The sequence below is a fragment of the Balaenoptera borealis genome (genome assembly GCF_965194805.1).
Source record: "Balaenoptera borealis genome assembly, chromosome: 3".
NCBI classification, from domain to species: Eukaryota; Metazoa; Chordata; class Mammalia; order Artiodactyla; family Balaenopteridae; genus Balaenoptera; species Balaenoptera borealis.
The window spans coordinates 43,202,632-43,227,444 of record NC_138866.1 but is presented as its reverse complement, the minus strand read 5'-3'; the positions used below and the strand labels follow the sequence as shown (position 1 = coordinate 43,227,444).

General features: G+C 35.7%; 1 protein-coding gene across 3 annotated transcripts; it reads left to right on the top strand.

Annotated features, from left to right (window-relative positions):
* The first annotated feature begins 151 nt into the window (after positions 1-151).
* Positions 152-24,813, top strand: AP5M1 (adaptor related protein complex 5 subunit mu 1). Of its 3 annotated transcripts, none has more exons than XM_082386603.1 (8): positions 152-483; positions 6,990-7,635; positions 11,823-12,050; positions 12,623-12,762; positions 13,489-13,574; positions 13,665-13,783; positions 17,052-17,148; positions 21,730-24,813. In XM_082386603.1, exons 1-8 carry the CDS (start codon positions 410-412, stop codon positions 21,768-21,770), a joined length of 1,431 nt encoding a protein of 476 aa, XP_082242729.1. In that variant the 5' UTR covers positions 152-409; the 3' UTR covers positions 21,771-24,813. The 3 variants fall into 3 exon arrangements, with proteins under 3 accessions (XP_082242729.1, XP_082242728.1, XP_082242730.1); XM_082386602.1 differs by having other exon boundaries at positions 19,556-24,813; XM_082386604.1 differs by lacking the exon at positions 21,730-24,813 and adding an exon at positions 19,556-19,643 and having other exon boundaries at positions 17,052-17,178.

The following is a 24,813-nucleotide window of genomic DNA, read 5'->3' as shown; positions in this document are numbered from 1 at the left end:
GGCTGTTGGGAGGGGCCGGCGAGGGGGAGAGTAGCAGGCGAACCGCGAAGAGGCTCCCTGCGCGGGCTAGTGAGGAACCGTGATCCTTGCGGGCTACCGTCCCGGAAGTGGACTCGAGAGGAAGAAAGTAGCAGGGTTGGTGGGGATAAATAGATTTCCGGAGGTTTTAAGTGCGGATTAACAGAAGTTTTTGTGGCGTGTGTTGTCCAGCGTGGACTCAGAGGTTTTAGTGACTTCACCTGAAGGAGTTAGCTTCTCTGCTGAGCCCGACCTGTCTGTGGTGGAGCAGAAGGTGGCTCTAGATGCGTGAGCCTCGGGGCTTCTGGTAAAAGAAAACGCCTGAGAAAGCCGGTCTGCGCTCTTCTTCGGTGGCCGCCTTAGAGAAGAGCTGATGCCTTAGTGGCTTATCATGGCCCAGCGGGCAGTGTGGCTCATAAGCCACGAACCGGGAGCTCCACTTTGTGGCACCGTCAGATTCTCCAGGTAAACGCAAATCTAAATCCTCAGGCGTGATGGATCGGACAGATGGATGGTGTAGCGTAGTTTTGTGATGCTGTGTATCCCTGGTCCGACACCTGGGCAAGTTACTTAACATTTGTTTCATCTGTTAAGTGGAGATTGTAATAATACTACCTCATAGTGTTGTGAGAATTAAATGAGTTGATGCCTGGCACATTTTAAGTATTATGTATTTTCTCATATTAATGTTACTGTATCGTAACTCCACCTACGTAAGATTGATGTGGAGATGACGAAAGGAAAGGAAACTTCCTGAGCAGTAAACATGTTTCACATTTTTCTACTTTAATAAAAATCATTCAAGGACATTTTAACTCATTTTTATGGTAAGTCTTTGCTGAGCAGTATCAGGCTGTTACTTTCATCTTGTAATTATTTTTCATTCCCAGAAATTCTCAGATAGTTTACTTTAAAGCTCCTAATTGTTGAAGAAAATTGAAAAAGTACAAAAAATTAAATTGAATTCACTTTTTAAAAATGGTGTGAGCTGATCTGTTTCCACTTTTAGAATTTGCCACGTTTTATCAAACTAGCTCTGTGAAGGGAATATACAGTAACTCACTGTAAAATATGGGTGGCAATTGAGTAATCTGTTTCACCTTTTGTTCTCAGTGGTGGACAGTTCTTTCTTGCAAACATTCATTCTTCCCTGAGAAAAGCTCTATAGTGAAGTAGCTAGCTCTGAAGCCAGATTGAGGCTGACAAAGATGAGTGTAATTTTAAGTGAAAAGTGGTAGGCAACGTGGATATGAAAAATTCCCTCTTTCCTACCTTAACAATTTTTGTTACTGAAGGCATCGAGCCTTGGAGTTTACCATTTTCTCTGGGATACCTGGCTTACATTTGTTGTTCTTGTTGTTGTACCTCAGTAGGTTAATAATAATCTTCAATATGGTTCATCAGCCTTATTGGTCCATCCATCCTAGGTACTCCTGCTTTACTTATATATTCCCTTTGGTATCTTTATCCTTTTGTTTGTGTGTTTGTGTATGTATTTTTCAAATTATATGATTAAGTGTGCTATAGATGTCATTCCCTTCTCTTACGTTTGTCAGATTTCTCAGCACTATTTTTCAGAAACATCCAGGTTACTTTGTGTTCATCTAGGGCAGCACTGTCCAATAGAATTTTCTTCAGTGATGGAAATGGGAGATGTTCTAAATCTATGCTGTCTAATATTGCAGCTACTGGCCACATGTAGTTGTTGAGTTTTTGAAATGTGGTTATTGTAACTGAGGAACTCAGTTTTTAATTTTGTTTCATTTTAAGTTTAAATAGCCATGTATGGCTAGCAGCTACTGTACTGGATAGTGCAGATCTAGGCCATTGCATCTGCTTGCTCTGTAGTACTCCATGGTTTACATCTGCCACATTTTACATCTCCCCTTCCCCTGGTGATGATCTCCCAGATTGCCCCCAACTCAGCTATCAAAACGGTGCTGCAGTAGATAACCTCAGACAGTTACATGGGGGCATATCTATACTGATTTTGGCTAAATATTACCAAGTAATTAGCTCCTCAGAATACTTTGACCAGTCTACACTCTCAGCAGTATCTCTATTCTTTCCTAACACTTACTCCACTTTTTGCCAGTATTGGTGTAAAGAATATCTTATTTTCGCTTGCATTTCTCTGTGTAGCAAGGGCCTTTAGGTTTCCTCTTCTGTGAATTGCCTGTATATATCCTTTGTCTGTTTTTTTCTTCAAGAGTTGCTGGTTTTTTCCTGTTAACTTGCAAGAGTTCATTGCATAATCTTGATATTAGTCCTATGTCATTTTTAGGTATTATAGATATTTTATCTTAACTTATTGTCATTGTCAATTTCATTGACAATTGGTAATTTCATTACCCTTGGTTAAACAGAAATCCCTAGTTTTGTTGCAGTCAAAGTAGTTAGCCCTTTGAGGGAACTTGTTGAAGTCTTTCCCTACCCTTATTTCCCAAAGATATCTTCCTACATTATTTCCTCTTGACTTTATCATTTTCTCTATTATATTTAGGCCTTTAATCCATCTGTAGTCCATCTTTGGATGTGGCGTTAAGTAGGAATCTCATTTTGTTTTTCTCTATGCTGTGGCCCAGTTTTCCTAACATCATCTTCCAAACAGTGTGTATTTTCTTCACTGATTTCTGGGGCTGTTGATAGTAGTTTATTATGTCTCCCATATAAACATTGGTCTGTCTCAGTTCTATAACTTTGTTCTTTGCCAATACCATAGTGTATTTATATCTGTGGCTTTGTAGTTTATTTTAATATCTCATAGAGGTAAAATTTTTGTACTGTGTACAATAATAAGTTTCTTGAAGAAGTTGTGCTTGTTTTCAGAGTTCTTTCCCACTGTGCTCAGAATATTTCAAAAGAAAAATTCTTTTTGCTTGGGTGGACTTTTCAACATCTCTATGAAGGCAGCAAGTTGGGTTCAGATAATTCATCTGTCACTTATTTATCCTATATCATTGAATGAATTAGTTAGGTTTTTTTTTTTTTCTGTTTTCTGACCTCCTGGGGCCAGAGTTAGAGCTAAACAGATATGCACTGCCCTGTTATCCACATATTTGCCAAAGGATAATGGCCATCACTTAAGATTTAAGAATGCAGATGATCTTTCCTCTATCTAGCTACTTTTTCCCCACAACAGAACTTGATTTAGATTCTGGTTTAGAGATTTGCTGTCTGGATAGATAGTAACAGTACCAGCTTAAGTCTAGCTTAGGTTGGTATTGTTCCCTATAGTTGCGGGGCCATTTAAAGTTCAAGTCCTGTTTTAGAAAAGGCCTAGAATAACTCTGAAATGACAGGTTGAGTCATCTGACAAGGTATTTATTGAACATATATTGAGACATTCTATAAGGTCCCAGATAAACTTATTTTTACAATTTCAATCATGAAATGCTTACACTTAAGAGAACTTTAATTATCCTCTAGAGGATAATAGTCTGGACTAGAGTTCAGTCCAGAGTTTTTAACTATCCTTATCCAAAGACTGAGAGAAAGAAGTGGCATTCACCTGCTAGGCCATTACTGGAGGGCTAGCTAATTCTTCCCTTTCCTCAATCAAGAAAATGCATCAGAATGTAAATGAGTGAGGTTCACTAATACATGGATAACTTTGAATACATTCTTATTTTTCTTTTTAAAAATTATTAATAAACACCAATATTTTATTAGTAGTATTAGTGAATTAGTAGAAAAACATTATTTGGCTAGGTCTGTTCTTGATTCTTGATGAGAATTGCTTATATGTTCTTTAGCCACTCCTTTATTTTACAAATAAGAAAACAGACTTAGAGAAGTTAGGCAATTTACACAGAAGTTAATAGCAAATAAATGACTTTGTTGTGGACTTCGGAGTGTTGAGATAAGGAATCGGGAAAGTACTTTTTTTTTTTTAAATTAAGAAGATGTGATTTAACATTTTTGTAAATTTGTTTCCCCCCCAAAAAGAATGAATTAGTAACTTAGTGTTCAGGATAGAGCATGCAAACCATGAAAGATTATTCATTTCATTCTTTTTGTTACCTCATAGTATCTTCCAGGGCCATAGAGATAAACCACTATTACTAAAATGCTCTTACATGTTTTTGTAGGGGTTGGCAAGAAGACTCAGGGTACCAAGTGTACTCAGGGTACTAGTGAATCCACAATGTGGAGGATTAAATTGAACCACTTTTTTCCATCCTACTCTACTAAGATGGAATCAGAAAAAAAGTCCTGTGGTGGGGTGGGAGAAATTTATGAAGAGGGTCAAAAGATACACTCTTTCAGTTATAAAATAAATAAGTCATAGGGATGTAATGTACAGCATGGTGACTATAGTTGAATTATACTGTATTGCATATTTGGAAGTTGCTAAGACCGGAAGTCTTTTTTTAAATTTATTTAATTTATTTATTTTTGGCTGTGTTGGGTCTTCGTTGCTGCGCGCACTTCATTGCGGCTACTCTTCATTGCGGTGCGCGGGCTTCCTGTTGTGGTGGCTTCTCTTGTTGTGGAGCACGGGCTCTAGGAGCGCGGGCTTCAGTAGTTGTGGCTTGTGGGCTCAGTAGTTCTGGCTCGCGGGCTCTAGAGCGCAGGCTCAGTAGTTGTGGCGCATGGGCTTAGTTGCTCCGCGGCATGTGAGATCTTCCCAGACCGGGGCTCAAATCTGTGTCCCCTGTATTGGCAGGCAGGTTCTTAACCACTGTGCCACCAAGGAAGCCCCGACAGGAAGTCTTAAAAGTTTTCATCACACACACAAAAAAATTTTGTAACTATGTAAGGTGACAGATGTTAACTAGACTTACTGTAGTGATCATTTTGCAATGTATACAAATATCAAATCATTATGTTACATACCTGAAACTATGGGTTGGCCAAAAAGTTCCTTCGGTTTTTAAGTAAAAATAAAAGACACATTTTTCATTTTCACCAAGGACTTTATTGAACAAGGTATTCACTGTTTTGTTCCACTACCTTCTGCCATTTTTCAGGCAGCTTCATAATTCCATCTTCCCAAAACTTTTTATCTTTTTGAGCAAAGAACTGTTCCAGGTGCCTTTTACAGTCTTCCAGGGAATTTAAATTTTTTCCATTAAGAGAATTTTGTAAAGACCAAAATAAATGGAAATCCTGGAAATGTCTGGTGAATACAGCGGATGAATCGGAACTTCCCAGCCAAGCTGTATCAGTTTTTGCCTAGTCATCAAAGAAACACGCGGTCTTGCGTTATCCTGATGGAAGATTATGCGTTTTCTGTTGGCTAATTCTGGACGCTTTTTGTCGAGTGCTGCTTTCAGTTGGCCTAATTGGGAGCAGTACTTGTTGGAATTAATTGTTTGGTTTTCCGGAAGGAGCTCATAATAGAGGACTCCCTTCCAATCCCACTATACACAACATCACCTTCTTTGCATGAAGACCGGCCTTTGGTGTGGTTGGTGGTGGTTCATTTCACTTGCCCCACGATCTCTTCCGTTCCACATTATTGTACAGTATCCACTATTCATCACCCATCACAATTTGTTTTAAATACAGAACGTTTTCGATATGTTTCAGTAGAGAATCGCACGCGGAAATACGGTCAAGAAGATTTTTTTTGCTTAACTTACGTGGAACCCAAACACCAAAGCGATTAACATTATCAAGCTGGTACAGATGACTTTCAACACTTGATTTGGATATTGTGAGTATGTCTGCTGTCTCCAGTGTGCTATAACGTTGATTGTTCTCAGTTAATGTCTCGATTTGATTGCTATCCACTTCAACTGGTCTGCCCAATGGTGGAGCATCGTCCAGCAGGAAATCTCTAGCATGAAACTTCGCAAACCACTTTTGACACGTTCTGTCAGTCACAGCACCTTCTCCATACACTGCACAAATCTTTTTTTTTGCGTTTTAATTGTGTTTTTACCTTTCTTGAAATAATAAAGCATAGTATGCTGAAAATGTTGCTTTTTCTTTCTTTTTCAATATTAAAATGGCAACACAGAAATTCACCAATTTTGATTTTTTTTTTAAATGAACACTGATATGACAGCTGTCACAATACAGTCTAACAAAATTGTTTCCAATGAAGTTAAAGACAACTAAGCACTACTAGAGCCACCTTACGGAAAAAAATGAATGAACTTTTTGACCAACCTAATGATATAATGTTATGTCTAAATTATACCTCAATTAGAAAGTGGGGAGGGAGGGAGAGGGAGGAAGGGGAAAGGAAAGACAAGACAAGAAAATCTTTGCAGCCTTACCTGTAACAACAAAAGAAGTGATGTTTCTACCAATGGGGGTCCAGATAGATTGCAGGTCCTTAACTCAATGGAATACTGTGCAGCTGTAGCTTTATGTGACCTAACTTGGAAAGTGAAAAAAGTAAGTTTCACTGCAAAATGTATCATTCTGTTTTTTAAAAATGACAGTGTGTTTATGTTTATGCTTTAAAAGCGTTGAAAACCCTCTAGAAGGATGAAACACTAAACCCTTGGCAGGGGTTACTCCTGGAGGTAGGATTGAGTGGGGAGAAAGATGTTCCCTGTGATTAAAAAACAAAGGAAAGGAGGAAATAAAAAGTAAAATTTTTTTAAAAAGATAAGAAAGAAAAATAAGTCCTTATAGATGCCTAAAATGTATACAGGTATACACGCCTTGCTTAAGTGCGAATCTGAGCAGCCAAAGACTAGGATTTTGAATTAGAACCAGGTACTCTACCCATTTAAAAAATTAACTAAATTGAATTTTTTAAAATAATAGATAATGATACTTTATCATTTGAGCTATATCAAGTACACAACAGGTAGTTGTTTTAGTAAGAATTTAACATGTAATATAATATTTTTTTGGTTGTGGTTTTTGTGTGTTGGTGTGTGTATTTGTTATTGTGTGTTTTGTTGTTATTAGTGTTTGCCTTATGTTTTGTGTTTGTTTTTAGGTTTTGAACTTCAGTTTTATTTTACTTGCAGGAATTAATTATGTTTTTGTTTCCATTAATACAGACGGTATCCAACTGTTGAAAAAAGAGCCAGAGTCTTCAATGGAGCAAGTTATGTGCCTGTTCCTGAAGATGGTCCCTTCCTTAAAGCACTGCTTTTCGAACTGAGATTATTGGATGATGATAAGGACTTTTCGGAGAGTCGTGATAGCTGTTCACACATCAATAAAACATCCATTTATGCACTCCCAGTAGGAGGTGAAGAACTCTGGCCAGTTGTTGCTTTCTTGAAGAATGGCATGATATACGCTTGTGTTCCACTGGTTGAACAAACTTTATCCCCTCGTCCACCATTAATTAGCATTAGTGGAATTTCACAAGGCTTTGAACTTCTTTTTGGGGTACAGGGTTTTCTTTACTCAGGTCAAAAAAATGACAGTGAGCTAAATACAAAATTGAGCCAGTTGCCCGACTTGCTTCTACAGGCTTGTCCCTTTGGCACTTTGTTAGATGCCAACTTACAAAATTCATTGGATAGTATTAATTTTGCTTCTGTTACTCATCCACAAAAACAGCCAACCTGGAAAGCTGGAACATACAAAGGAAAACCACAGGTTTCTATTTCTATCACTGAAAAGGTAAAATCCATGCAATATGATAAACAGGATATAGCAGATACATGGCAAGTCATTGGAGTTGTCACTTGCAAGGTGAGATTTTCCCTGGTACTTGTTTTATCATACCACTTAACATTTATGGAGAAAAGTAAAATTTGCCGACTTTATTTTACATCATAATGTGACATTCTTGATTCTTATAAACAGCAGTCATTAAATGTTATGTTCACGTGAAATTTTATAATGTTATCTTTTTGCATTTCTTACTAATTATACTGGATATATGCGTTTGACCCTTGAACAATACGGATTTGAACTGCGTGGGTCTACTTATACGTGGCTTTTTTTCACTAAATACGTACTGCATTCAGTACTATAGTATCTGCAGTTGGCTGAATCTACAGTTGGTTAAATCCACAGATGCAGAACCTTGGACACAGAGTGCTGACTGTAAAGTTATACATGGATTTTGACTGAACAGAGGGTCAGTGCCCCTAACCCTCGCATTGTTCAAGGGTCAACTGCATTGCTGTGTAATGAATTGACCTGTTACCACAACCAATAAACATTTATTATACTCGTAGTTTCTGTAGGTCAGGACTTCAAGAGCAACTTAGCTGGGAACTTCTAGTGTGGAAGTCTGTCACAGTCAAGATTTCAGCTGGGGCTATAGTCACCTGAAGGTATGACTGGAGCTGGAAGTTCTGCTTGCAAGGTGACTCAGTCACATGGCTGGCAAGTTGGTGCTGATTATTGGTAGGAGACCTCAGTTCCTTTCCACGTGGACTTCTCAACAGGCTGCTTAAGAACGTTCTCACAACTTGGTGACTGCCTTCCCTTTGATCAAATGATCATACAGACAGACGGCCACAATGAGGCACAAGTGAAAGCTATTTTTATTACCTAGGCTGAAAGGTCACATAGTATCACTTCTACCACTTTCTGTTCATCAGAAGCAGGTCACTTTGTCTGGTCCACGTTCAAGGGGAGTGGGATTAGGCTCCATCTTTTGAAAAGAGTAGTGTCAAAGAATTTGTGAAAATATTTTAAAGTCACCATAGCTATTTTCCATTTTTCCTAGAGGGGGTGAAATTGACAAATCTCTGACTTAATATCTGAAGCCATTTTCAAGGGCTCATGTTTTATTTAAACAAGTCACTAGGTTAATATAGGGTTCTGTGGTTTAAGGTTAGGTAATAGGAAAAGGCAATGAAAATAACAATACAGTTAGCAGTGATCAGTGCCACATTCAATAATGATCAAAAATAGAGCCCCTCCAAGAGAATGTCTACAAGTGCATATTAATATTCTCAGGTGTCTTTGTTTTTCTGTTATCTTCCTTTATTCTCTGCACTTATTGATATAAACTTTTTATATATCATATTAAAGTTGAGTAGTTAAGTGCAAATCCAATATATAAAAGTAGATTTCAAGAACAGAGAATTAGAAGAGTCCTGGCAGACAAATTGGGTCTTTTTTTTCCTTTTTAACCTTAACGTGACCTAAAAATTTATGTGCCTGTTTTAAACTCACTTCTATTTTGATCAAAAATACATTCCAGTTATTAATTTTAATAGAAATAATTATCATAAATGTTTCCAAAATTAAGGTGTTCACGGATTATGTCATTCATACCTCTTAAAGCTGTTGAATCTACGTTTCTTGTAAGTTCTGTAAAATATAAGTAGGAAAATTCACCGTCTCTGTTTTTCATTCTGTAGTAATGAACAGGGAATATGTTATATATAATTTAATACTAATTAATATTATGCTATTTAAATAGCTCATTGATAGGCTGACCCTAGTTTATTGCTTCTGGGAATTTTAGATTGGCTCCTATTCTTGATCTAATACAAATGATCATGATGGGAAACTTTCATCTTTAAAAAACTTTTTTCTAAAAATAAAAATAGTGAGGGTGTACTGAAACTCATGAACTAAATGTTTCTTTAGGGTTGTATGTAAATAGTATAACTGTTAGCCAAACCATTTTTTAAGTATTTAAAGGAGTTTTATTGTGAAGCCTATTGTAAATGGAAATACTTATCTTCATTTTATCTCAATCCTAGTAGGAAACCTGGTGAACCAAAAGCCAGTGGACTGAAGTTCTAGTCCTCATTCCACCACTAATTTCTGTCTCTTTGGAAGAGTTACACAATTTTTTCAATCTTTTCTCATTTTTAAAATTAGATAAGTACCTAGGTCCCTTCTGTTTTTATAATTCCTAATTAAAAGTCCAGATATACATATGCCAGATTGGTTTAAAGGGTAGTATACAGATTTCTTCTAGAATGGATGTCCTCATCCCGTAGTGAATGGCTAGTGCTCTGGTATTTCAGCTGCCTAGATAGCAGATAATTTGTTGGTTATTTCCATAATGGTTGCTGTTTCCCTGATTCCTTTAATTATGTTAGAGTGTTAGAGAATAATTTAATAAGTATAAACAGAATATTTAAAAATTTTGATACTATTTGCTACTAATATTTGTTCATATATTATCTCCATAAATATCTGCCAAAAAATAAAACTTTTTTCTTTAATTCTTGCTATCCACATACAGAGAGTGAAGTAGCAGACGATTTAAAGTTGAAAATACTAAAATGTTCTTAAGTTTCATAGTAGTTATTTGGCATTTTTATTATCAAATGGGATTGATGTTATTCTAACTATCACTGAAAGACTTTTATAAGTCACTAATTATACATGGTACTGTTCATAATGCCTGCCTGGTCTCTAAATGCTTGCATTATACAGCAGATATATTCATGAATTCACACATATGTCAAATGGTAGATAAAAAAATGAAACGTTTCCTATTAAAATTGCGAACCAAAGGTACGGTTCGTAATTATAAAAAGATATCCATTCAGCAAACATTATTGGAGTATCTCTGGCTGCGTTGGGTCTCTGTTGCTGCACATGGGCTTTCTCTTGTTGCAGAGGGCGGGGCCTACTCTTCGTTGCGGTGCGCGGGCTTCTCGTTGCGGTGCGCGGGCTTCTCATCGCAGTGGCTTCTCTTGTTGTGGAGCACGGGCCCTAGGCGTGCGGGCTTCAGTAGTTGTGGCATGTGGGCTTCAGTAGTTGTGTCTCACGAGCTCTAGAGCGCAGGCTCAGTAGTTGTGGCGCATGGGCTTAGTTGCTCCGCGGCATGTGGGTCCTTCCCGGACCAGGGCTCGAACTCGTGTCCCCTGCATTGGCAGGCGGATTCTTAACCACTGCGCCACCAGGGAAGTCCTTGGAGTATCTCTTATACTTAGCAATATGCTGGGCACTAGAGATACAAAGAAAAATATAATAATTCTTGCTTTCAAAAACTTAAAGCTTAAAGAAGGAAACAAACAGGGGCACAGACGTTTGCTCTCACCTCTAGAGAGTGGGCAGTTAATGCATAATGCAGACTATGTATATGATAGTGGAACTAGCTGCTTGCATTTGGAGCTAAGCATTATACCTACTGAGTTCCACCAACTCTTAAAATATTGTACAAGTATAGCCAAACAAAACTTGTCAGTAAGCCTTATATGCCTCAATTGGACAGTTGTAATTGGGTGCTTTAATAGAGGTAAATGTCAAGTTTGAGTTATAAAGGAAGAGCCTGACTGCCCACCGCCCCCCCAGCACACACACAAGTAAGGTGTATCAGTCTGGCTGGGTCAGAAAAAGAGCCACTACAGATTTATGGGAGTAAAGGTGTTTAGTATAGGAATGAGGGCTTACTCACGTATAGGAGGAGCTGGGAGAATAAGTCTCTGATCCTCTGACAGTCCCCAATGTGTCTCCAGCATTACTTGCAGGGTAGAAAACGATTAAAGAGGTAGATGGGAACCAAACAGCAAAAGGCTTTAAAAGTAATACAAAACTGAGGGGGAACTATTGAGAGGTTTTGACATGGATACGATATAATTAGAATTATGTTTTATTAAGATAGCTCTGGCATTGATGAAGGATGGATTGATTAGAGGAAAGCGAGTCTAGATACACTTAGAGGGCTATGACAGAAATTGTAAGGGCCTGTACCAGTGTAACAGGAATGAAGAAAAGTAGCTTTTTAAGGGTTTTAAATGTAAGCAGAGGGCTCTAGGAAGGCTCTCCTGGTCTCTGGCTTGGGTGTCTGAGAGCATGATAGAATCATTAACCAGAACACAGAAAGCAATGAGAATAATACCTTGAGAGAAAAGTGAATTAAGTTGTGGAAAGTGACTCAGATAAATTAAGAAAGGCCTCATTCAGAAGATGTATGCTTCAAGGATCTTGGTAATATCTGTTTGTTTGTGTTGCAGTGTGATTTAGAAGGAAGTATGCCAAATGTTACCATCAGCTTGAGTCTCCCCACCAATGGATCTCCACTTCAGGATATTCTGGTTCATCCTTGTGTGACATCTCTCGACTCTGCCGTTCTGACTTCTAGTAGCATTGATGCAGCGGATGATTCTGCATTTAGTGGGCCTTACAAATTTCCACTCACTCCACCTTTAGAGTCATTCAACTTATGCTACTACACTTCTCAGGTAAACAACCTTGGAGAAGTCGGGACTTTGCTAATCTTATATTTATGAATTCTGTTGTAAGCAAATCATCCATACTTTTGGTCCAAACAAGAACTTTTCATGAGTTATTTACCAGAAGATTCAGATTATTTCCCTTCAATCAGTTATTGATGACCCATTAAGCTACTGCTGATCTGGGAGGGTTGGGGAGTCAAGATACAAGCAGGGCAGCAGAAACGGTGGGCGGGTGTCAGTGATCAGTATGCCTAGTGCATGTTCTATGTTGCAGGTCATAGAGAACCTGGAGGAAGGGAATCTGAACAAGCAGGAGTAGGAAAAAGAATGTATCACACACCTCTGTAAGGCACCTTTCTCATCTCTGGAAATAGAAAGAGATGCAAGAATCCCTGACCTTAGAAGGAATGTAGCTTCATCATCTATTATCGAAATAACTTGGAGTAACCCATTAGTCATTTAAGTCATATCTGTATGTAATGACTATATTACTGCAAGGCTTTTTTCTCCATCACCACTGATATTTTAGACCCATTAACCTGAGAATTATATAAAAATGTGTTTATGTTTGTTTCCAGGTCCCTGTGCCACCAATTTTGGGTTTTTATCAGGTAAAAGAGGAAGAAGTACAACTAAAAATAACAGTTAATTTAAAACTTCATGAAAGTGTGAAAAATAGTTTTGAATTCTGTGAAGCTCATATACCTTTTTACAACAGGTAGGAATAAAATAACATAATGCCATGATCTCTGCCTTCTTTAGTACATTCCCACTGCCCTATAATAAATTGTCTTGGTTTTTACCTTATTTTTAAGATCTAAAAATTTTATGTTATTCAAACGTATGCTGATTCTGAACCAAAACATTGTCATAAAAATAATCTCTTTATTTTTAAATATCATCATTTTTCTGGTTAAACTACTTGCTAGTAAATTATAAACTTCAGCCAGTGTAGCTTCTTCAGGGTTTATTTTACTACTGGCTTTATTTCTAGCAATTTCTCTGTACTCAATGTACAGATCAAGCCCAACTAGAAAACCTGGTGAATTAATATCATAAGATTACTTCCTTATCAGTTCTACTTTTAAGTTTGTCCTACAGAATAGTTCTTTTCAAAGGATACATAAATATATAGTAAAATCACAGTTTTAATGTTACGTCAATCTATGTGCCTGTATTAATACATTCTGCATGACTTTGTAGTTATCTTTAGAATTAATAATGAAATGTATAGCATCACCAAAAAAATGTTTATTGTGTTTCTGTGTTTTCTGAGATATAATATTCATTATTTATTCTACTGTATTCTGCAAACTTGAATACAGATCTGCTTTTATGTTGTCCTTGTATTAAGTAACAGTAGCAAGATTTGACTTACATCTCTTAAAACTGTTATATCTATGATTATTTTTTTCTTTCCATTTTGTCCATTTCTTTTTTAAAGAGGTCCAGTCACACATGTGGAATACAAAGTTACTTTTGGCCAGCTTGAAGTATTTCGAGAGAAAAGCTTATTGATCTGGATTATTGGTAAACTAGGTTTTGTTTATTTTTTTTTCATTCATTTGCTGTAGAATCTATTTAATTTATAATAGTTGATTGATGTATTTCTGTTTTTAGGACAGAAGTTCCCAAAATCAATGGAAATTAGTCTTTCTGGAACTGTAACTTTTGGAGCCAAGAGCCATGAAAAGCAGCCATTTGACCAGATTTGCATTGGAGGTACAGCATATTTAAAGGTAAATATATTTATATGGCTCACTACATTAGAAACCTTTCCTTTTGTTCCAAATTGCATATATCTAATTGATTTTTACTGTTTCCTAACTTTTTTTTTGGGGGGTTCTGTTCTTTTTGTCTAAGTCCTCTGTTAGATTTTAGTAAGATTCTTTTTGTTTAGTAATCACTTTCTATTTCACTTAAGACTTTAAAATTTTTAAGGTGAAAGAATTATGTAAAACCTAAATACCTCAACTTAACCTAGTTCTACCCAGCTCTTAGATATCACATTTGAGATTTGTATACAAAGAATGTAAGATGTAGTCTTTGCCCTCTAGGGATTTTTCAATGATGCGTGTCAGTAACTGATCAGGACTAACTGCTTTTGGTCTTTCAAAAAAAAGACTGAGCACTTCCAACCAAAGTGGTCAAGGAAAGCTTTGTAGTAGAGATGGAGTTCAGGCAAAACTCTGAGGCTCAGGTAAGCATCGATATGAAGCCTTGAAGATTGACTCTCGTTTGTATGGGTGAAGAAATGACTTAATCACAGGAATGAAGGATAACAAGGCATGTTTAGGAACCAGTGCTAGAAACAGTAGTCACACAAAAGTCTGAATAAGTGATTTAGGTCTGGATTGTAGAGGATTTGAATCTGGCTTTCATTGCTTTGTTAGAAAATGTTATACTTTTTTTGAGTACGGGAGTGGTCCTTCAGAAAGCGATACTTTATGAGGATCAATCTGAAATGGATGTGAGGAAGGTGAGTGAAGAAAAAAACTAGAGACAAAGAAACTATTTTTTAGCTATATTAGTATTCCAGATGAAAGGTAATAAGTTAATAATGCTGAACTAGTGTAGTGTCACAGAAAGAGAAAGGAAGGGAGGAAAAGGAATAGAGCTGTGATAAAGGTATAGCCTTTAATCTCACTAATTAAGTAGAAAGATAAGAAATAGTTTTTTTTTTTTTTTTTAAATATCTTGATTTTTCTTTCTTTTCTTTTTATTTATTTATTTATTTATTTATTTATTTATTTATTTATTTATTTATTTATTTATGGCTGTGTTGGGTCTTCGTTTCTGTGTGAGAGCTTTCTCTAGTTGCGGCAAGTGGGGGCCACTCTTCATCGCGGTGCGCGGGCCTCTCACCATCGTGGCGCGCGGGCCTCTCACCATCGTGGCCTCTCCCGTTGCGGAGCACAGGCTCCAGACGCGCAGGCTCAGCAATTGTGGCTCACGGGCTTAGTCGCTCCGCGGCATGTGGGATCCTCCCAGACCAGGGCTCGAACCCGTGTCCCCTGCATTGGCAGGCAGATTCTCAACCACTGCGCCACCAGGGAAGCCCAAGAAATAGTTTTAAGTCAAAGATGATGTCATTAAAAAATTGTGACTTAAACCAGACTTGAAGCTCCAGGAGGGCAAAGACTGTGTGAATCTCATTCATTCACTGTTTTATTCCCAACATCTAGTTCAGTACCTAGCACATAAATATTTGATGAATGGATGAACATACTTAGAAGAAAGTTCTGTATCTTAGAAGAAATGTGGAGAAAGTTGGGAGGGAGTGGGCTTCATATCACGTATGTTGCTGGTAATAGCAACTTACCCCAGTATAGGTGTCCAGTAGGTGGCTAAAAACCTAAAGCTTGATTCTCAAGAGAAAGCTCAACTGTTCTTAGGATCTAGGAGTTATCCATGGAGAAGAAATAGTTGAGGCAGTAGAAATGAATAAGGTCAGAAAAAGATAAGAGAAAATAGGAGGAAGGTTCAAAAGGATCAATGAGGGAAAGCGAAAATGTGATCAGAAAGGTAGCAGGAAAACCTAAATAGAGTAGTATCAAAGAAATCAAAGAGAGATTGAAATCTGTATGTAAAAGCAACTAGGGGAAATGGTAGTGTAGTCAGAAGTACACTAGTGATATTCATTTCTTCTGTATTGGCTTCAACTATGTCCATGAGCTTTGTTTCAATGATTATTATAGAAATTCCCTCTTCCAGATGTTTTTCAGAAAAAAATGTGAGATGTTACTATACTGTATGTTTTTCAAAAGTAGGGATTATGACTCTTCTATTCATTTTCATTACCTAACCAGTTATAGTCACATCAAAAACGTGTAGTACGTATTTGTGTTCAATGAATACATTTATTTTTATAATATCTAGTTGTGTGGAAATCAACCTTGTCATAACTTCCAGCATCCAGAATTAATACCAAACAAGCAAGCAAAAGCCCTTTACTATTAGATAATTTGAGTTGCAATAGGGAAAAAATTGCTCAGAAGATCTGAAAATTACATCTATGCCTATGATCAGTTAGTTTGGCAATCAAAAGGAGAAAGATAGGAAAAGAGAGAAATTTGCAGGGAAGGGAGAAGGAAGAAAAGTATAGAAAAGCTATCAGGATATTGCCAAATCAAAAGCTTTTAGCAGCAAAGATGAGAATCACAGCAAAAGGAGACAGGAGTTCTGTAAGAATAGACCTTTCATGGTTCATGTGAATATCACTGTGGCTCAGAGACAGCCGAGCACTATGCCTTCAGAGAAGGTACTAATGGCCCTCTCTATTATAGCCCAATATATTAATTGGCATTTATACTGATATCACCACATTATCCGTTAAATCCAGGAACTTACATTCATTCATTACATTCATTCATTACATTTTAGAAAGGTTAGTTATGTAAAAGTTAAATTTTAGTTTTCTGAAAAATTAAGTAGAGCGTTTCATTCCCTCCAAACACCAGATAAACTGGTGTTTCTGTTCTAGTAATTACTTTATTGTGTTCTGCTAAAAGGTGTATAAAAGAATTAACGGTCTGAAATCTATCACAACCACATAGCCTTAGAGATAGGAGAGAACATACAGAACACCAAACACCGTAGGGGAAGGAGCACCAGCTTTTGTAGTCAGTCAGGTCTGAGTTCAAATGCCAGCTCTACTGCTTACCTACTGGGATGCTAAGTGTTTCCATCTCTGAACCTCAGTTCCCTCATTTGTAAAATAGGGATACCTTGCAGTGCAGATAAGAGTTTATATTAGTGAAGGGCCTGGTACGTGTTAAGCACTTCATAATGGCAGCCTTACAAAGAAATGGCCCTAATGCAAAAGGGAAAGGTGAGTGTATATGTGTGAATATGTGCACTCTCACGCACACACACACAGTATTATTTGTGATTTTTATTTTGTGAACTCTGAAATAAATTCCTAAACTTGTGTCAAGGGAAAAAAATGTGAGCATCATTTTTACCAAATAATCACCTTAATTTGGTACATTTCTCTTCTTGTTCTAGCTTCATTTTAGGATCTTAGATTACACACTCACTGGGTGTTATGCGGATCAGCATTCAGTTCAAGTTTTTGCATCAGGAAAACCAAAAATAAGTACATGTAAGTTGTACAGATTCAAACTAACTTAAGGTAATTAAAGTGGTGTTATGTTATTATTAACTAAGATAAAATTAAAATGTGACAGAAAAAGATCAGAGAATAATACCGATTTATAAGAATTCTGGCCTAATCCATCCTGTGTAACAGTTTATGTACATTGCCCTCTGCCTTCTCCTATTTGTAAAGTGGTCTGGATGAGCAAGGATTGACATAGAGGTGGTCTCTAGTCTACAGTTGGATTTGCTTTGCTCTGCTTATAATTTACTCTTTTACTCTTGGGCAAGTTAGTGAACTTCTTATTTAGTTTCCTCATATATAAAACGGAATTAGTAGTAGTATTTACCTCAGGGTTGTTAGGAGGTTTAAATAAAATCGTATCAACCATGCACTTAGCATAATGCTTAGCATGTGGGATGGATTCAATAAATGTTAAGTATGATTATTACTTAAAATTTTAAATATTTTTAGCAAATGTTGTAGTCAATGAGCATTATTTAGTATCCTGTTTTACCAAAAGGAGGGCAAGAGAAATATGTGTGTGTGTGTGTGTGTGTACACATGCATACACACATAGTACAAATGGAAATATATGGAGGGGAAACAGCAATTTGTAGATGAATTCAAAATTGTTAATTCAGATCAAATATAGATATGTGGCATAGAATAAAAAAGTAGCTAGAATGAGGTAGAGTTAGCTAAACATAAGCAGCAACATTTTTGCCTCATATATTAAGGGGAATAAAGCTATTTAGGTAAGTATTTCTTAAACTAAGGGTTAGGGTCCCTAGGAAGGATAAGACAAGACTTCGTACTTTAAAGTTTCTAAAGAATTACAGAACTCAGAACTACTGAATTCTAAGCAATTACCTGTGAATGGCAATAATAAATTCTATGTAGTATAACCAGAATAAGCCATATTCTTTACCTCCATACATCCCTGTGCTTTCTCCTACATCATTTTTTGGTTGCTTTTTAGAGAAATTGATGTATATGGAAGAGTCTTCATAATGCTTTTTTTTTTTTTTTTTTTAATGAAGGCACAATACAGTTGTTAGTTTGGACAAACCAGCAGTTTTGTCTAAATGCAAACAGACGAGTATTTTAGGTTGTCTATGGGAAATATGTTGTCTCTTTAGATAATGTTTAAAATATTGTATCTTATTAATATTAACTAAACATATTGTAGTAATTTTCAGAGATTATAATACAGAATGGGATGTTTCAGTAATTCACCTGCTTCTTAATATATGAATGAAAGAGGTCACTTTAAATGTATAATTATGACCAATATTTTATTTCCTTCTTCTATTAGTTTCAGAGCATAACTATCACTTCATGCAACTATGTAAAAACCTTTATTTTGCCATCATCTTGACAATAAAATCTATATTCATAATATACAACTTAGTTCTGAAAATAGTTTAATAATGCTAATAATATTAATTAAATAATAATAGCTGATGTTTATTGCTTACTATGTGCCAGGCACAGTTCTGAGTATGTAAGGTGTGCTAACTCATTAATCCTTACAGCACCCTACGTAAGTGTTGTTATCTCCATTTTACAGATGAGAATGCTGACGGAACACACAGAATAAGGTCACATAGCTAGTAAATGGCAGAACTGGACTCAAATCCAGGCAGTCTGTCTTTGACCCTGACCTCTTAACCAATATGCTGTGTTGCCTCTCAATGTTACTAGGTTCTCAAACTGAACAAACAACAAAAAAAAGGCAATGAGGTAATACATCCTACCTCTATCCTTTTCATTATGAGGAAGGTAGAAAAGGCAGAATTGGATAAATAGAGATGTATGGAATAAGAACTTACACGTGTCTAGCTCCAAATGAGCATTATCATCTCAGTTTTACATATCAGAAAACTTTAAAGAGGTTTTCATTTGTCCAAAGCTCTTAAAACAGAAACCTTAAATTTGATCAGAACTATAAGAAACCACTGAAGCAACCTTTTTAAAACGTTACTAGGAAGTTGGGTGTGTATTTCCATCTCTGAAACTTTGAATGCATAAAGAATAGCAAGATCAGAATCAGAACTGTGGTGAAGAGGTTACAGAAGGGAAACAATAAAACTATTTTTAATGTTTTTGTAGCTGAAGTAATGGTCTGTAAGAAAAAGAATTTAGGGAAGATGTGAGAAAAAAATTAGCAGATTTGGCATGAGGGATTTTGGCATATATAAGCTAAAAGATGAATTATTCATGTCTTTAATGAAGCCATATTTTTAAAGTGGTGAAAGTTATAATAATGCCTTGATAAAAATTGAATTGAAATGGATATCTCAAAGTATTGCCTTCCTTGAAATAATTGTGTTCCACAATTTTAAATATCATGACTTTGCTTTCTCATTGAATTTTTAAGATAATATAATCTTATCATTTTTTTTTTTAGACCGGAAACTAATTTCTTCTGACTATTACATCTGGAATTCTAAAGCTCCTGCTCCAGTAACATATGGATCATTATTACTGTAATTGTCTCATGTTTAAATGGGATTTATACAATAGTAACATAAATTAAATCACAGTCTTTTATTTTTAATATGTATGCATATAACCTATGAGTGAAAATCATTGATTTAATTACAAAATGCTCTTGTTCAATGTTTTTAGTCTGATCTACTTTGAAAGAACATTTTAAAGACTAATGTATCCAATTTCATTACCCTTTGATTTTGCTCAAGTATGTTTTCAGAGCATAAAATGTAGTGATTCACTTTCAGCTTATTCTAGACTAGTCTTGGGTTATCCTGCCATACATGTTTCTTCCTGCCCCTGTGGCAGACATGGCTAATCAGTCACAGCCCTCTTTCTCTACTGAGCCTTCCTGGATATGGGCTCAGGCTCCTCAGTGCAGAGCTGCAGGCAGCTACTCCCAATGGATTGTAGATGGCATGCAAGATAAAAAACTATTTGCTCTTCCAAACCTAAGTGCTAAGTGCTAGTACAATGTGTTGTTACAGAATACCAGAGACCACATGAGAAACAACTTTGTAAATCTCTTGAGAAAACAGCTGATGAAAATGAAAGAAAATTGTTAAAATAGTAACCTGTTTTTAATCAGAACTATCCTCTGGACTAATAAAGAATCTGCATAATTCTATTTTGTTTATCTCTGTTCTGGAGTTACTTTTCAGGCAAGTTTATTAATCTGCCACAATAACATTTTGTTTAGTAAGCATATTAAGAGGGGTGGGATGCCTTCAGAAGATGAGCACCGTGTTTTGTGATTACTAAATATCTGCAGCCAAATTTTTAAAGATAAATTTAGATATAATATTGGTCTTTTACTGTTTTTTTATAATTCATTAATGAATGAATTCAGGTAAAAATTCAAAAGCTATTTTATGCGTAGAGAGTATCACTTAAATCTTATTTCAGTTCCATGTAGCACATTTTCTTTAAATTTGTCACCCTTGCTTCCTTATTGGCATGCTCTGGGTTTCTTCAGGAACCATCCAGTCATACTCTTTATTCTCTACCTGTCTTTACAATTATTTGTCACATTCTGTTTTCAAAGTAGTTCATTGTCAAGTTGGACTTTAAATGACCATTCAAGAAAAGATGAAATCTCAAGAACCTCAAAACTTATTCCATGTCAAGTTTCTTTTTACAGAACAGAATTAGAAGAGTTATAAAAAAAAATACGCATTACAGATTAATATTCAATTAAATTATATCTTGGTTTCTTTTTTTTATGAGTCTCTTAAGGAAAAGCTTAGAAAAAGCTGCTAACTTCTTGAAAGAGAGCTATCATAGTTTGAAAGGAGATTGCATAGAAATTTAGGATTTGAAATGTAATTTTTTTAAATTAAGGTCAATCCTACTCATTGTAAACTCATTTTCTGCAAGGCATTATCATGGCATAATGTTCTATGTTCAAAATTATCCCAAGTAATGAAGAAAATAGAGTAACTTCCAGACCAGGACTTTAGCTTGTTATTCTAGGTTAATCATAGATAATCAGTAGTAAAAACTTTCCTTTTGAAAGAAGAAAAAAATCATTCCCTTTAAGTTTTTTGATCTCTCTTAAACTCAAGGAAAGCTTAACATTTCACTTATATTAATGGAGCCATTTGTACATCTTGATTGTATAAGTGTTTAACAAAGTACACTAAAATAGGGAAGAGGCATTTATCTAGTGAGTAGGCTGAGATTCAGTATAATAATCCCCTAGGCAAAACTTTATAAGCATTCAGAAAAACCAATGAATCTTTGATCTGACATTTCTAGAAACCTGAGGAAAATCTAAGAAGTACTGGAAAAGTGTAGGGACAATGGGGAACCTGATGCCATCTGTTGCCATTCCATTCTAACATAGCACTACAGAACTAAAACTAACTCATGTTTTCATCCTGTTGATATCAGCTGGGCACACTATGATGCTTTGATTTTGTCTAGAAACCTGTCACTTCAGGATAATTTCTGAAGACAAAGTCTGTTTCCCGTTTGGTAGGTGACCTGTTTAATGTTTTCTCTGTGTCTGGGAACTCCTTAGTGTAATTAGCGACCTTTGAACTCCACAACTAATCCTGAGCTATTTTGTATTCCTTACTCATCTTTAAGGCTGGACCTTTCTTTTCTTCAGAGTCTGCTGCCACAATTAAAGAAGAAACAGCTGCATTTCAAAGGGATTCCGATTCCAGAAGCTTAATCGTGATTGACATGTTCTTATTCTAAGCTATAAGACACTCTAAGAGTCCTTTCTTGGGTTAAAACTTCAATCATTTTCTAAAATATTATCTCGCTATGGATTTTATTCATTTTCTTTGATAACTATTCTTTGCATTTTTTAACTTGAAAGATGCTGTGTGTTTGCACTGAATATGAGCACCTTCTTCCATTTAAAGATTTGGATGGTGTCAGACCGCTAGATGCAAAGTTGCTAAATTCCCTTTAGTGCCAAAATATGATTATGAAATCTGATGTCTATCATATGGGTAATTATTCTTCAGTAGACCCAAAATGTACAAAAAGTGTTACATTTCTGAAAATGTACTCTAACTTTTTAAAGTCAGCAGTACCCTTATAGCATAAGATAATCCCCTTACAGTGGTGGGCATTTTTTACCTTTTACTTTTTAAATAATTGATTCAAATGTCAGGTTTGAAGTAAATAACCTTATCAGGAATTCGTAAATTATTTTTTTTTAATTTTTAATCATTAGTCTTACAAAATTAATTTTTTCACACCAACTCAATATTTTCAGTGAGTTAAAATTGTGGTTTTATATATACATTGTATGGTTTAAGATATTTCAAAGCACAATTTAATACATAGAACAGCTACTAGTATTTTTCCTCTAGTTTTTATTATAGTATTTCAGAATCCGTTATAGATATTCGTGGACTCCTGCACCACCCCTGGGAGGAAGGTAGGTCGAGTTATCATCCAGAGTCTCTGCAGGGACCGCTGCCACAGCAGAACGGTTGTTTCTAAGACAAAGGTCAGAAAAGGGATGTTAATAAACAGTTCTCAGGTTTAAGGGACTTTTTTAGGATTACATCTTAAATTCCAACAAATCAGATTTAGGAGTTACTGAAAGTGAAATTGATCCATCCCTCATCCAAACTTTGCAATACTTTCCTGTTCTGACATCATTTAGATAGTTAGCTGTATTATCAGATTAGAAACCATTGTACCAGGCTGCTGAAAGGAAAAGGAGGCAAAAAGCTAAACATGGGATGAATTCTGAACCTTTTAACCTGGCTGAAGTACGTTGGTCCCTGTTATGCAAATACCTTCAATCCTCTGCTAAGTTCAGTGGAAATAATTTTCTTGAATGACAGGTTTATTCAGCGAGGATTCAGTTGGTGATTAATCCCCCTTTGATCTAGGGTATTTCACTTAACTACCAGTTACCTCGTTCTGACAAAGTGCAACTGAGATTAGGGAGATCACTAGAACACTACCAGGGTGTGCGTTTATTCTCTATAACCTTTTAAAGCAAGGGCCAAGAATGCAATTTATTTTCAGTATTTGAAGATGTAAAAGTCCTGTCTGCTAAGTTAGAAAGTCAATTGAATACCAAATGAAGTTTATTTCTTATGTAATAGAACAAACATTTCTTTTTACTTTGCCTAACAATGATTTTAGAAAACATAGGCTTTGAAGAAACAAAGACCACAGTTTAAGTATATCTTCTAGTTTTGTTTCATATACTAGAGTGTATATTTATTGGCCCTGAGATAACCCAAAAATCAAAGCTACAACTTACGCTGAGAAAATGCTTCTATTTTATTAAACTGCACAGTTTCTCCCCATCCACCTCCATTAAAAAATGTCATGGTATGTGGTAAAGAAATCCAATTGGGGAAAACATGTCGCAGTACACAATTATTCATCTTAAGACTTCTGATTTCGAAGATTTATTTAACTTTGTCCTTTCTTGAGGAAAAAGAGCTTGTTTTGTTCCCATGGTGAATCAAGATTTTTTTCATAGAAGTACCATTACAAAAATACTTCAAACTAATTATTTTAAGTTATCAAAATAACCATTTTCGACAGTACTGTTTACTATTTTACTATTTTTTTCTGCCTTTTTCTCATTTAACTGGGTACCCTTCCTCCATAACTTTAAACTTTGAAACATTCTATGAAATTTTGCACAATATTTGAAGAATAAAATTGTAAGATGTGTTTCTTGACTAGTTTTATTATTATAGACAGCATTTTTTAATGCTTTGTAATTGTTCATTATTCTAGTATCAGTTTGCAAGTTATGTATTAGGATAATTTTCTTATACCTTTTTTTTGGCTCAAACTTTTTGTGATCCAATTTCTAAATTGAAACAGTGACTCAAATAAATGCATATCTAACTTATGTTTGTGCCCAATGAACATCTCTAGTTTGAATTTATTAACCAAAATGTTTCTAAATATCTTTTGATAGCAAGTTACTTAACCATGGTAAAATTGAGGATCAGAAAAAATATAAGATGGAAGGCAGGATCCCCTGGCCATGTTGCTAAGAAACTAGTATTTTTAATAATTAACTTACTCTACGCAGTAAATTTTTAGTAATAAAATGTTGCAATATATTTTGAAATATGCTATCAGAGAAAATATATTTATGTAAGACATAGATGTATGTGTGTGCGTATTTATATAATGTTTTGTGTTAGTGTGTCCAACTTGGTGGGTTTCCCTATGAAATATTTCATTATCATGTCAGAGGAAGAAGAATATTTAAAGTTAAATATTCAAATGTCTTCCCTGCAAACACAATGTTAGTAGTAATGAAGAGGTGCATAAAATGAATATTGCCAAAGAGCTCTTGAGATTACTCTTATAAAATGTTTAAAACTCTTATGAGTTGAAAGCTTTTCAACTAGCTTCTAGTTTTTTTTTCAACAACTGTTTTATGGATATGATAACATTATTGTCTATATATAGCCTGGAGCAATGCAATGCCTTATCTGTATTACTAATTTACTGCCTTGTAAGCAGGTTACTTTGAGGTCCAGGTTGACTTTTCTCAGGCCTTGGCCAATCTGTGTAATTGATGGTAGTGTGGTGTTAATATATGATGCGCAGCATTTACATATTGACGGATGCCCTGGGGTGGAAACCACCTGCTGCTGAATTGTTTTTCCAGTAGGATGTGAAAATTTTTATATCTTAATACTCCATTAAACATTTAAAATCAAA

Bases quoted from the DNA above. Each gene is read 5' to 3' on its own strand.
- AP5M1 (XM_082386602.1), top strand. From the start codon at position 410: ATGGCCCAGCGGGCAGTGTGGCTCATAAGCCACGAACCGGGAGCTCCA. The intron at 484-6,989 runs GTAAACGCAAAT...CCATTAATACAG, and splicing joins GGCACCGTCAGATTCTCCAG to ACGGTATCCAACTGTTGAAA. The intron at 13,784-17,051 runs GTAAATATATTT...TTCTTGTTCTAG, and splicing joins GAGGTACAGCATATTTAAAG to CTTCATTTTAGGATCTTAGA.